The 15,082-nt window shown below is 30.6% G+C and overlaps 1 protein-coding gene across 2 annotated transcripts; it reads left to right on the top strand.

The window, feature by feature from the left end:
- The first annotated feature begins 910 nt into the window (after nucleotides 1–910).
- LOC121118054 (integrin alpha-PS2) lies at nucleotides 911–4,762 on the top strand. 2 transcript variants are annotated; one of them, XM_040712595.2, is made up of 7 exons: nucleotides 911–1,310; nucleotides 1,366–1,488; nucleotides 1,565–2,178; nucleotides 2,236–2,710; nucleotides 2,765–3,121; nucleotides 3,174–3,391; nucleotides 3,463–4,762. In XM_040712595.2, exons 1-7 carry the CDS (start codon nucleotides 1,040–1,042, stop codon nucleotides 4,354–4,356), a joined length of 2,952 nt encoding a protein of 983 aa, XP_040568529.1. In that variant the 5' UTR covers nucleotides 911–1,039; the 3' UTR covers nucleotides 4,357–4,762. The 2 variants fall into 2 exon arrangements, with proteins under 2 accessions (XP_040568529.1, XP_040568530.1); XM_040712596.2 differs by having other exon boundaries at nucleotides 998–1,310; nucleotides 4,478–4,762.
- Nucleotides 4,763–15,082: the final 10,320 nt, after the last annotated feature.

Here is a 15,082-nt window from a genome sequence, read left to right as displayed (position 1 = left end):
AACTTCGGCTACTGGAAGCTTATGCAAGCCCGGGCGACCTCGTCCAATTCGAGCATTCCCTGGATAGGTGGAGTAGAACAAGAAAGAAATTAAACCTTTCAACAAGACAGTGCACCCGTCCACATGCCCAAAAAAGTACATGCTGTTTTGGCCACAAAATGTCCTCACTTTTGGGGCCTGGATTTTTTGGGCTGAACCAATGCGATTTATATCTCTGGTTGGGTTGAGTATGAGGCCTGTGCCAAGTATTATTCATATGTGGAGGCCCTAAAGAAGTTCATTACCCATACAACGACAAAGCTGGATACGCAGGAGGTAGCCTGGGCCTACCAAAACTTTTGCCACCCTGTGGTCGAGGTTATCAAGAGAGCAGATTGCATTATCAATAATTGCATGTCCTTAGATGTAATCTTCAAATAATAATAAAATTGTGATTCTAAACCATCTTGTTCGTTCGTTATAAGCCTTCAAAGATTTTCCCGACTTATCTGGACGACTATTTATATGTAATGTGATTACAATTACAGACCCCTAATGAAATATTTTTTACTCTTAGTTGTATACCTAATCTATCTATCTGAAATCATCTGAGAGACTAACCGGAATAATATATCAATGAAAGATTGTAAAAACTGTATTTATAAAGTAATATATAAAAAGAATTAGGGAATGTCTTATTTTTTGATTTTGGATTTTAAGAGATTACTTTTGTGTTGACACGCCACATTTTATGTTATTAGAACTTAGCTTTTTATTATTTAAGGTCAATGTTTGTTAACAGATTTTTAAAATATGTATGGACATTTAACATAAAATATAGATACATATGTATGTATATAAATAGCTATTGTTCCAACTTCATTTTTTATTTTTGGAAATTGTATTCAGTCATTTGACTATTTTCTTTATCAGTTTAAATATGCTTCATACTTCCTTTTCAGAGACTTTTGTAAAGTATACAAAAAATTTAAAAAGTATAATGTTCTTATAGTAAAATAGTGTGTTATTAATTAGGGAGTAGAACATATTCTATTTCATCATGTTCCAATGGCCTTTCCTTCCCCTCTATATTGTTCCATTCCTTCTTTTTTCAAGGGATACTATTGCCTTTAACATTGACGTCAATCTATCGGTGTCACTAAAAGGGATGAATCAATCCTTCTTTGGTATTTCCTTTGCACTCTTTGAGGAAAGGATTTTTGTGGGTGCACCTGGATATAGTAACGGTTTAGGCTCAGTTCTCTCCTGCGACTTCCCTTCCTTTTCTTCTCAGGATGATAACTCTATTAACTGCGATCCCATCGACTCAGGTACTAATTATAGCATAGCTATTATTACATCGTCTTCATGAATTTAAATCTGCAGATGTCCTTCCTAAATTTGAGGCCTCTAATTTGGGTGCAAGTATGAAGCGCATTGGATCCTCTATTTACGTCTGTGCACCCCTCCTTAAGCGAGAACGTTTTCATTCTATTCAAGCCAATATGGGTAAGATTCATTACTTTAAAACATATTCAGCTTCAATATATATGTAAGATATAACGGATTTCCCCTTCCTTTCAAGGGAGTTGCTTCAAGGCTGAGAATTCAGGGATTGTGCCTTATTTCACACTTAAAAGCTCAACATCACGTCTCTGGAAGTCACGAAACTTTGATGGATGGAGAACAGCTTCCATAATGGGGACGAGTCTCAGTTCAACATCATTTGGAGAATTGGTAATCGGACTCCCATTGGCTCGAAGTCAAGACTTTAGCTGGGATACTGAGCGTGTGACTGGGAGCATAGGTATGGTTGGGGATTTTGGGCGAAAGAACTTTATGCTACCAAAGCCAGATAGTGTAGTATGGAGTAATCCAAGTCATGCAACTGAAGATGATCCTGGAGGCAGAGACTTGACTGGGATTTCTATTGATAGAGGACAGTTCTTTATTGGGTCCAAGGATGATTATGTTGTGGGGGCTCCCAAAGCGAACAAGCTGAAGGGGCGAGTTTACATCTGTAAAAGCTGTTTCGATGTGACAACATCAAGAATTAAGGATATTGATCGAGCTAAATTAATCTTAGAGGGAGAGCAAATTGGATCAAGGTTTGGTCAAGCTGTCATTGCTATCGATTTGGACGGAAACTCATATCATGATATCGTGGTTGGAGCTCCACTCTACTCTCACGATGAAAATGTAGGTTTTTTTTTTTTTTTTATTATTTGTTTAAATACTCAACTTTTATTGCAACAGAACTACGACTCAGGTCAAGTATACATCTACAGAACAGATGGGTCCTTCCTTTCACATCATTTCGAAAAAATGACTTCAATAGTTTTACAAAGAAACATAGTAAGTAATGGCCAATTTGGAGCAACCCTTGGAAATTTAGGTGATATCGATGGAGATGGATTCCAGGACTTTGTTGTTGGAGCTCCGTTTGAGAAAGAGGGAGAGGGGGCAGTTTACCTCTACAGAGGTAATCCGGACTTCCAAATCAAAGACTTTTCACAAAAAATTACTCCGACATCCCTGAATCTCCTAACTATGGCAGGATTTGGGTATAGTTTTTCAAACACAGCGGATGTAGATGGAAATGGAACTCCTGATTTTGTTGTCGGAGCTATTCATTCCGATTTGGCTGTTCTTTTAAGAACCAAAAAAGTTGCACGGATATTTCCAAAATCCGCATTCAAGGGGGACAAATTAATCGAACCTTCTTCAAATAGTAGGACAAAATTTATTGATCAAATAGCAGCATTTTTTATATTTTTGTTTGCAGCATTCATTCTCTCACTCTGCGCCATATTGGATCAAAAAGCCGTCACAAGTTACAAAATCAATATAGTAATTCCTCCTAATGATGAACGGATAGAGTATCCTGTCAGGAGCCCTAAATTTCTCTTCATCAGTCCTTCTCAAACAGAAGCATGTGACTACATTAATATCACGTCAAAAGTTCCCAATTTTGGAGTAAATGAAGAAACTATGACGGAAATACCACAGCCCTTAAAATTACGAGCTAATTTGCAATGGGAAATCTATGAAGAGAATATAAATCCCATGAGTGAAACCATCTTGAGTCCAGAATCTAGGAAGAATGAGTTGAATGTGGCCTATAATGTTGAACTCAAATCAGGTATTTATCCATTATAAAATGAGATTGAACAATAATATCCCTTGCTATTTAGTGTGCCACAATCGTGCATGTCATTGTCAATTAGAATCATGGTCCACATCCATCATTGATTATATAGTTGGAGAATCCCCAATTCTCAACCTTGAATTCCATTTGGAAAATAAAGGTTCTGAACCAGCTTTTAATATAATTATATCTCTTGAAGCAGATTCCCCAGAGCTCAAACTGACTGAGGGGATGTCCAGGCATTGTCAAATCATGACTTCAGAGGTGAGAAAAAGAAAGTTTACAAAATTACAGACAATGTCATGCAACCTTACATTTATTTGGTATTTTTTTAGACAAATGAATTTGAGTGTAATTTAGGTCTTTTGAAACCTGGGATAATTCAGGATTACACCGTAAGTTTTGATGTATCCAGTCCCGATAAATATATCCGCAATGACTTTCAATTCCGTCTACGGGTTCACCCTACTTGTTCCATGCCTCCAGTTCCAAATCGGAGAGAAATTGACGTGCAAGTCATTTACGAATATGGTATAAACTTAAGTCATCACGTCAAAGAGCCGGACCTGGACTATGAAGAAAACTCTGTCCGTTCTTTTTCCCAAGTCTTTATGATAAAAAACACGGGACCCTCGCCGCTTGAAGGAAACATGGTCTTTGAGATCGGAGTCCCAATTTCCCCCCTATTAGACAATCTAAAAACAGAACTAAAGTTTGATAATACACAAATCACCTGCCGCTCCAAACAAATTGGCTCCCTTCAGGTCCCTGAAAATGAGGAATTTGTAACAATTGATGGATCCAAGCGAGTGGCATGTGATACAGAAGATGTGTGTCTCAAATACTTTTGCCACCTCCATTCTGGAGCCCCTCCAGGGACTCAAAACTTATTTCTGGGACTTGTGTTTGACATAGACTCAAGTAAAAGAGATCATACCGAGAGTTATCAAATCATATCCTTTCTCTCTGTACCTGGCCTAGAAAAATCAGTACTTGCTTCAACGAATTTCGACTCTTTGCATCGGGCACAGATTAAATATTTATATGAGTTTGTGCTTCCACTCGTGGGTGGTTTGGTTCTTGGAGTCATTTTACTCATAATTTTATTTTGCATATTATGGAAAACGGGAGCCTTCTCTAAAATGCGGATATATAAGAATAAACTTAAAGAGATGGAAGAAGAGACGGCCATGTTTGTGGGAAGTCCATATCCTACAAGCAGTGATTAGATAGATAGATAATGCTAGTAGATATTGAAATACATACATATTAATATAATTTTACGACATTCTCCTATGTATAGTGTATACATCTTAAATATTATATACAATTGAAGTATTTCCTTTGCAGATGTATTTAAGGACTATGTGTTAAAAGATGTTACGCACTAAATCCTTGGTTTTCCCCTCTCCTTTAACCATAGTACGAGTATTTGTCTTCGATGATTGAATTTTATTACTCTTCAAACGAGGTGGAAGATGATTCTTCATGCTGAGACACGTGCTTCTCCTACTTCCGAGGAAGTTTACTTTGTTTTAAAAATACGTTTTTTAACATACAAAATTAGTCGATTTTCACATTATTATTTCTTTTTCTTGCATTTTCATGAAGAAAATAAAGAACAGCTGCTAAGATGATGATGTCTTCATTTTTTTTTCTTCGTTTCTCATGTTGATGAGGGTGCCAAAAAACAAAACAAAAACAACAAAAAAAAACTGACTTAATACTTCTTGCACTATCATTAATATATTTTTATTTTTAAACATTTGAATGAGCTTTATACATACATTATAATTAATTAATTATCTCCTTGCTACACATGTTGTTTCCATGATAATCCATCATCCTTCCTTACAAATTGCCTTCCGACCCATTGGACACAAAGCTCTTTTTCTAACCGTCAATAGACTTCATAATTATATTTATGATTTACAAATAGTGTTGTAACTTAGGTTTCTCATTTCCCGGAAAAACATTTTGTCCTGGGATTCCGGGGAACAACGTGATACTGTAAAATTTAATTTTTTTTTAATATATTTTAAGAAGAAATTATAAATTTGAAACTACTCTTACTCATGTATTCTCATTTCTCATAAAATTTGAATATTTCTGCTGTCGAGAAAGATCCGGATAATTCTCATTCTAATTCCCTTACTATGATAATAACGATGGAGTAGAAAATTGTATAAAGTTTATATTACATATACTAGTTACACTATATTAATCCAGGTTAAGTAAGATAAAAAGTGTCATTACATCACTGAAGTACTATTGTGCTTAATTTATAAAAAAATGTGAGATAAACTTCAAATGGCATACAAACATATATTCATACCAAAAAATGGTCTAGATGAAAAGTCCATTTTTTATTTTCGTCAAAAAATTACCAAATCGAAATTCACTAAGAAAATCGAAAAAAACTATTTGCAGTAATTTTATAAAAAAAAATAGTTTATAGCATTTATAAAGAAAAACACAAACCTACAAAAAAAAAATTTTGTACTTGCAAACACAAAAAAGTTAGGGAAAATAATGTTCTAAAAAAAATAATTGGTATATTTTTTCAAATACTGCAAAAATTAATCAATAAATATTCCAGAAATATAAATACTTTATTAAAAAATTTCAATGCAAACGAATCTCCGGACAAATTTTTACAAACTTTACTTTATTTACATGTCCAATATTTCAATAAAAGTATATTTTTTTCGCATAGTTATATAGGTCAAAAAACGCACTTTGAAGACTAAAAACATTACAAACATAATTTTTTAATTAGAATAAAACAGAAAATCGAATTAACAGGTCACCCTAAAAATCTATATGACCTTACAAATGTACTTTATAGACTTAAAATGTTATATGTCTATTGCTTTAAGCATGAAAAACCTTTAATGATCACGACATTGGCGGATTTCTTCTTATTACTTTGACAAATGGGTGAAAAAGTGGTGGTAGGGAGGCAGGGGAGTTGGCCGATTTTTTTTTTTCCTTAAAATATCATTTTGCATCCAAAAAATGGGGGTATAATTCAGTTTGCTCATTTTCATATATTAACCCCCCTCCTACTACTAATAATTTTATATATATCTATACAGATTAATACAAAAAAAAAATATATATATTTCTAATTTTTTAAACCTCATTATTTCAAACAGTCAACCAATAAGGGGAGATTAGTATTATAGTATAGATTAAAATAGGCTTTAGCCTAGGAACTCTTATTTCCTACGGATACAATTATTTTATTTCATATTAAAGATCGACCTGTACCACAAAATTCAGGTCATGACATGACCTTAGTTTGAAATTACGTTCATTATTGTTATAATATGTCATAAAACACGAAAATTACCCTTAACCCCTCAAGTAACCAAGTTTGTCCCTTAAAGTTTTTTTTTTTTTTTAATTTATGTTTTTAATATATTTTTAAAATTCAGGGACATATTCTATCGTGAGAGAACCATTTAGACGGAAATCAAATTTGATAAGGATTGATCAATAACATTACACTATTTCAAAGATGTTTAAGAGTAATCAAATATAGATAAAAATCTTTTGAATGCACAAATATCACACAAATATAAATTAAAACTTGAGAGCCTTGGAAATACATTACTCAATACATTTATTGTGGCTCTTTAAGACTGTATCCCTAAAGGTGTTAGAAATAAGTGAAAATAACACTAATTTCGAATGATCTCTTACACCAGTAGTTCCCAACATTAGGGATGTCAAGTCTCACTCATTTTTACATTCTAAAAACAATTTTCTTAGGTTTTTATGTAGTAAATTTACATAAGATCTTCAATTTTCATACAAATGTAAAATTTGAGAGCCTTTTATCATAATCTGAGAAAGAAGCAACCGTTAATTACCCAGGGCAGGAGTTCTTTTATATCCATATAGATAAAAAACATATCCTTTAATATTTTTAGAAGAGCGAATACTATTTAAAATCACAAATTATTGAATAGTTTAATTTTAGTTATATTGATACACATTAGGATTCATTATTCAATAGACCTTGTGTTGATCATTTTGACTTACACATATTTAACAAAAAAAAGAAGGAAGTCTTAAGAAATTGTTTGTAAATACTAATTATGTCCACATCCATCAATTGAAAGTGAAATACTCTTTAGTATTGCAGCAACATATATTAGCCAACTAGGAATAGATTGACTCCATTGTTTATAAAGATGATATCAGAATCGGAAAAAGTGTTTTTTATTCGTACATCTTTATATAAAACCATTTATATCATTTTCTAGGTTTAATTTATACAATTTGTTTTACAAGTTACAACTTGTACACGATATATAAGTTTTGTCCAATACTTGGCCATAATATCTTGAAGAATCTTTAAATTAAAGAATATAAATAAAATGTTGTACATATCAAGATGGCCGACTTTCAGGATGATGATCCCACAGGAAACGAGTCTATTATTTCTGTTGATAGGCAGAACTTAGATTAAGGATACAATATCAAATTTTAAATTAGGATTGATAGAGTATTTTTACGGATGCAATCCCATGTTGGAGACTTACCTAAATATAGTTACCAATATAAATAAAAAAAAATTCAAAAAATTTGTAAGGAAAACTTTATAATTCTATGGTTTTAAAATAAAGTATTAAACTTTGGTTGTATTTCGGACTTCAAGATAACCAACTTTTAGAATGATGACGTCACTTAAAAACGCTTTATACATAGACGCAGTTGTACAATGTACATATTGTTTAAATACTAATCTGATTGAGAAACATGCCCTTGAGGACAGCTTAAAAATAGCTACTAATTCATTACTATGAAAAATAAGCAATTGATGATATTTCTCAAAAATGAATAATGAGACTAGGATAATCTCCAGGATCCCATTTCCCCATTTATTAGATCATTTAGTCAAAGAGAAAAAGTTAATTAACTTAGCTTCTTTAAAAGTCATTATGTGAAGTAGTAGTATTTGGAATGTACAACGGTTATTTTCATTTTGAATGTCCTAAAAATATAATTTAATCATTTGAATTAATACATAAATAAATGTGTTGCCCGACAACAAATCAGTAAGCTTGATATATATTTTTCTTATTATTGAGTTTAGCTTACATTTGTATTTTTTTACCAAAAATTTATATCAAAAAATATTCTATTTTGTGATTTTTTTCTTCTCTCTTATAGCTCGATTATATTATGTCTTTTATGAGCTTGTATCTTTTCAATCGATCACAATGTTGTATGCTCTAATTTAACAGTCTCCATATATTGTGCATATTTGCATAGGGTTTATTATTTTATTTTTACTATCGTTTTTTATCTGTTCATAATTTTATTGATAACATAGAGTAAGTATTTTTTACAGCATTTTAATGCTAGAACATACATAGTTAAAGGTTGTACATTTTAGGATAATGAGGTGTTCAATCAGCTCGATCTCTTCCACCATTTTAGAGTCTATAAATATCAGAGAAAATTCTATAAATTAAATCGTATATTTGGTGAATTAAAACGAAAACAATCTTGAACAAATATTATGATAAGGAAAAACTATCAACTATACATTGAAATGATTGTTTGAATTATGCGACTTTATTTGGTATTTAAAATTAAATCTATCATATTTTTAAAAAATAATGATGCAATGGTATTTTTACCATCTATACGTGTTATTTACTGTCCCTTCAAATGATTACTCAGGATAACGTTTTAATAGAAGTAGGAGATAATTTGATCAAAAATACAAATGTAATATATAATCTGATTGTTAACGGGCCACAGTTTTTCTTGACCCGGGGGAACATTTTGTAAACAGGGAAATGTGAGTAGCAAGGTTAAGAACGACTTTTCTAGATATCTATATGTTTGCAGAACTCGAATTGAACCTAAAGTTGCTTATTGTTAAATTGAAATGGAATACTCAGAAAAAAATCAGCTGTGCTTTTCTAATAACATTTTTTTTTTCAATAGTTATCCCTATATAGATAAATTGACGTGTTTACACCAGTAAAAGAGAGACTACCTACATATAACATGTCCAGTCATTTACTAATAATAACTTGTACTCGTTATTTCACCTGCAATTGAACTTCCTTGTTCCGGGGTGACAAATTATAGTATTATTAAAGGGGTTAAAACAACAAATCCTGACCCCTTCACACTCTAAAGCTTGTTTATTTCTCTTTAGTTGTTGTCTATACATTGTACAAACATTGTAGATTTTCATGCCTCGTTACTTTGGCCCAAAAATAGAGTCTCATCAGTTCAGAGAAGAGGTGGTGGATCTTTTTACACATCATATGGGACTCAAAAGATCGGTGAATACTATTACTATGAAATTTCGTTTTTTAATCAACTAATGCATTAACACCTTAGAGATTTAAACTTTCTTAGTTATACTCCTCCCCCTCAATGGCATTTGTTTTTGTTTTAAACCTAATTTCACAAAAAAAAATGAGCCTCAAATAGTAACTAAGATTCAACGATTTATACAAGAAAATACATATATACTAACAAATGAAAAAATAATAGGAATTAATTTCAGATATTTTAGGAGTAGCCTAAATTTTTTTTTTCTTAAAATCACTATAGATATTATAAAAACTGTGTATTACAATTTTGTTCTTCGGAATATACCGCAAAAGGGTGAACCCATTTTTTTATTAAATTAAGATGAAAAGGGAATATAAATATAATACCTCCCCCCCTCCCTTTTTTTAGTACCAAATAATCCCAAGGAGGCCTTTAGAGGCCATAATATCTTATATTGAAAAGTCATAAAAAATTTAATATAAAGCTCTGAAGATTTGAATCTATTTTTATTTCTAATAATATTTGGGGACTTTTATATCCTCAAAATGAGCAACAAAATTTAATAAATTAATTAAACCATAAATAATCCGAACAAGTACTTCTGCTAATATAAAATAAATTTGACAATATTTATTATTTACTCTATCATTACGGAATTTCCCGGGATCACAAAATTTAAAATAGATTTCTCAGGATGTAACAGAAAGGAAATTTCCAGGGATATGAGAAACCCTAGTCAATGCCTGCTACAAGTGATTGAGTGATATATTATTATTGACATGCTTTGCTGACGTTTCAATTATGAACATAGTATTTATTTCCCTAAGAATTTTTTTTTTTTTTTTTTTTTTTTTTTTTGAGGGAGAGAGATTCAGTATTTTTTTTTTTTTTTTTTTTTTTTTTTGGAAGGAGAAGACTCCTCTACCCTTCTTGGTATCTCTGTTAATAGTTTTGTGTGAAGGATTGCTCCAATTAATGGCTTTCACATCATTTGAAAATGAGGGGGAAAGAACTTGAGAGGAGCAGGGGCAGCAAATAACATTTAAATAATTATATGGTGTTTTGAAATTCGATATTTCCCTACTTTTATTTTTCCTTCTTTTCCCCAAAATATCTGTCTCACTCTCAAAATGATTTCTATACATACATATAGAGTATTTTTATGGGATTTCAGAGGTACTGTTGATGTTGGGCCATCTTGGAGGTCTATACCAATCAAATGTGATATAAGTAAAAAAACTTTTTTCCTATTGAATAAACAAGATGAATTGTGCAAAGGGAGGGAAAAATTGCATTCTTTATTAGGGGGGGGGAGGTTCATAGAGCAACATCATCTGGGATATCATAAAAAAAGCAACACCTTCCAGGAGAGATTTCCTATAGATAAGGAATCTATTTAAGGTAATTTTAGCTTTGGTCCCCAAGAAGGCGTCGCTTTGGCTTTTGACGAGTATATGAAAACAATATACACAGTGTCCAAAACTATGATTTAGGTTTGATTTTAGGTCCAATACTTTGGAAACCTGTTCCATACTACTCATGGTCTAGATTTTATATTTCGTGATGAGAATTTTTTTTTAATGTACAGTTTTGAAAAAATTAGTATTTTATCTTGATTCGTTATATTGTTTTGTAGCGTGAAGAAAAATTTCAAGGGTGTGTTAAGTTTTGAAAAATAAGCATTGGATTTTTTTAAATATAATAGATACAGATGTTAACAATGAAAAATAACATTTTGTTAGAAAAAAAATTGATTAAATATTTGACCATAAATTTAGTGACTCCTCCTGAGGAAAAAAATATAAATGTTGACAATGTTCAATTAAGCTTTTCACAAGAATTTTTCTAAATTTAATTTATTAATTAAACTTTGTATTGCATAAAAACAATAAATCCAATATTGACAAAAAAATATTTTTTTATTGTTTAGAAAGAAAAATAAAAAATATATTTTTGTTAATTTAATAACTAACTAGAGTTCTCACAATACAATAGTTTTTGTGCTTAATAGGTCTAAATATGTGGCCACCAAAACAAAAGCAAACTAGAATGATTTTTTTAAAGATTGAATGTGAATTGTAGTGCACATTATTTTGAAATTATTGTCATATTTTACAGTTTGAAGGCGCCGAAAACGTCACTTGAAGTAGCTAAAATTGATCGTCACAATAAAATAATGAGAAAGTGATATGTTTTTTTTTTTTTGTTTTTTTCAAATGGTATATTTGACCCAATACCAAATGGTTTATTAAAATCTGAATATTTTGAATTTTAAACTTCCACAAGATTTTTTTTATTAACTAACAATAGAATTTCGACAAAATTAATTCTATAAATACAATTGTATCTAACCTTGACTGTTTTCTTAAAATCCTACAGTTCCAGTTTGACCTTCTTCCTCTCCAACGTTTTGGAATTGCTGACAGCGTAACCGGGGGTCCTGGAGACGCCCAACTGCTTGGAGTGTGCGAATCGAAATTTGTCGATCACGTTCAACTGTCATTTTCTCGACTTATATACAAATCTGAGAACTCAGGGTTATTTTGTTTCGTAACTAATTTGTTATACTTTAATATATCGAAATATGAATTAATTTCAATCACTCAACCTTAATTAACTACTGAATTAATAAGTGTTTAGATTACAATGGACCATCCTTGTCTCTTTAATCAAATATCAGTTCTAAACTATAACAAAAAAAATTTAGTATCTTAACGTATCCCACAAATTAGAATACACAGTCCATAATTGACTAAGATATGTCTATGAAATATCAGCCAATATTTATGATTGAAGTAAAAAAAATAAATAGAGATTCTCTCTTTTTTATTTTAAATTTTGTTCAAGATTGTTATTAAGTTGCTTCATCACATATATAACCATAATAACTTTTAAGCATTAATTAGCCGACCCACACATGTCACACTATGTTGAAATGATTTTGAATTCTTTTGTACAAAGACATATACAATATACATATATATTGAATGTCAGTTGAGAATGACATATTTGAAAATTTATGTCATCAATTATCGATAATTATTATATTTTGTCTTTCTTAAGTGAGCTTTTAAAGTGTGAATTACATATAATAATTTCTACTCTTATTCAATAATACTAATTGAATATATCTTTCATGCATTTGGCAGGATCTGTGATATATTTATTATATATACAAGTAAGGGGTTGTTAGAAAATCTATATGTATCCAAATAAAGGAGCTTTCTGATTTTTTTTTACTTCATAAGTTGAAAAAACTTATTTAAAATAGAGCATAGAAATTTAAATTTTAAAAGTTTTTTATTTTATATTACTTCTCCCCTACAGTAACAACTGCTATTATAAGGTATCGGGGACTCTAACAAATTTATTCAATGCTTTTCTGATTGTTGCCTTAGCAACCTTAATTCCTTTAACTAACATTGCATTGAGACTGTTAATTCGAACGATATTTTCATATTCAAACTGGCACTGAAGTTGGTATCTCCCTTTCTATTTTATCTACCAAATCCTATTCGACTCAGAGGATAGCCCAAGGAGTCGAAAGCCTTATCCACATTGTAAACAGTTTTAGACGTACAAAATTCAGAATAGAAAATAGGTAATATATTCAAATAAATATAAAGAAGGCATTTTCATCTATAACAAAAAGTAAAGTTTACCCCATTACAACAATTAAAAATAGGGGGAAAAATTACTCCCAAAAGTTTCGTTGAGAGCGCTTATTCACCCTGTATATATATATTTTTAAATGATTGGGTCAGCACCTCTGTCTGTCAGACTTCGTCTTCATTTTTATTTTCCTCTTATCCCTCAGAGGCTTGCTGTTATTATTCTTATTTATTTATTTATTAAAAAAATATTTTATGAGGAATGGGTAAGGAAAGAGTAACAATAGTGTCACATCCATCATCAACTAAATGTCCATAGTCACAGTGATTGGAATACACTACTTCTTCACACACCAAACATTCCAATAAAATAATTACTTCTGAGAAACCCAAAGGTAGATAGAAATTTAATACACGCTATTATTATTACTTAAAATTATTAAGCTTGATATATATAATGGTCTGTCAACACAAAAGCACTTATAAATATTTCAACTAAAATTAAGTTTGGATTATAATTGTATTCTTCCACTAATGAATTATCTTCTATTTGACTTTCTTCGTCAACTCAGAAAGTTAAAGAAGACTAGTAAAAAAAATTATCTTTTAAGTTCATCAGGATCACACATTCTCAATTCAAGGGCAAAAAATTGTTAACTATTGTTATTATCATTGTTATGCAGTTGTGCTTATTGTTTCCTTTCCTTACTTGATATCCCTAGTCGAGGCCCATGATTATATAATATTAAGGCATATAAAAGTTTATACTAATTTGGTTGACTTGTGTAATAATTGAATTAGAAAAACAGGAAAGTTATTCAACCTTTTTATATTACATACATATTGTATCAACAAAGAGGTTGCGTGAAATGCTGTTTTCCCCCTTTTTCCTTCCCCCCCCCTCCCTTTCTTTTAGTGAATTGTATTATCAAATTAGATCATTCTACTCTTAACTCTTCAATTCCCATACTTTTAACTTTTCTATACAGGGTATAAAAGGAAGTTTTGTATTTTTAAGTTTTTATGTAGAAATGACAAGAAAGGAAACTTAGTTTTATGTGTGTTTCAGAATTGGGGGGAAATAAGCTCATAATTCTGACAAATGAAATAAAAATAAATTTTTATACAACATAAAGGATTAAAGCATATGTATTACTCGTCTTATATGTATAGTTTTTTATTTCTTCTATTCTGAGAACAGTTGAGGAATTTAAATTTGTTTATTTATTTAGAGTCTATACAAAATTATCTTTCTTGACGTGTAAAAATGAAGGGAAAAGAAGTTAATTTTCTATTTCACTTTATTTTTTATTATAAAAATGTAAATCTCCAGTTAGTTAGTTTTTTTTAAGTTTTTTTTGCCATTTATTTCCCCCCCCCCCTTAAAAAATATGGGTTCTAAATATTTATTGATATGTCGTCTTAAATCAGGTATGTACAATATGGTGATAAATTTTGGGTCTTAATTTTAGATCTGGGTAGTTTTAATTCGTTTTCTTTTTTAATTATTAACGTAATCTTCATTACTTTTCCGTTCTAGGTTTTCGGTTATATTCTTAGACTTTCTTTCAAATTGACGTTATTCAAAGATCTTAAAAAATTGACTAGGGATATACCTGAGGTTGTATTTTATTTAATAATGGATTTCAGATGCTTATTATACATAGATTGGGATAGTTTGAGCTCTTTTTTTTTTTTTATTATTTGGGTAATTTTATAACCTTTTCTTCTCGGTTCCCTTTTTAAATTGACTTTATTAAGGATACACGAAATTTACTAAGATTAAACTTGAGGTTAATACATTTTTTTTTAAACGGTCCATATTTTTTTTTTTTTTTTTTTTTTTTTTTTTCAAATCAGAGTATATCACGTATTCAGCCAAAAACTGCTGCTCAGGTCTACAATTTTCCTCTTTTTACAGTTATTCTCAATTATATTGAACCAGAACTGAGTTTTCGGCTGTGTTCTATACCATAGACCCATCACTACTACATAGTGTTAAGTAATTAGTAAAAACTGACCAAAAGGTTTG

The sequence above is a fragment of the Lepeophtheirus salmonis genome, chromosome 5 (assembly GCF_016086655.4).
Source record: "Lepeophtheirus salmonis chromosome 5, UVic_Lsal_1.4, whole genome shotgun sequence".
Classification (NCBI taxonomy): domain Eukaryota; kingdom Metazoa; phylum Arthropoda; class Copepoda; order Siphonostomatoida; family Caligidae; genus Lepeophtheirus; species Lepeophtheirus salmonis.
Note: the sequence above shows the minus strand (reverse complement) of the source record. Positions and strands in the feature narration are given on the sequence as shown.

Bases quoted from the DNA above. Each gene is read 5' to 3' on its own strand.
- LOC121118054 (XM_040712595.2), top strand. From the start codon at position 1,040: ATGTTCCAATGGCCTTTCCTTCCCCTCTATATTGTTCCATTCCTTCTT. The intron at 2,179-2,235 runs GTAGGTTTTTTT...TTATTGCAACAG, and splicing joins TCTACTCTCACGATGAAAAT to AACTACGACTCAGGTCAAGT. The intron at 3,392-3,462 runs GTGAGAAAAAGA...GTATTTTTTTAG, and splicing joins GTCAAATCATGACTTCAGAG to ACAAATGAATTTGAGTGTAA.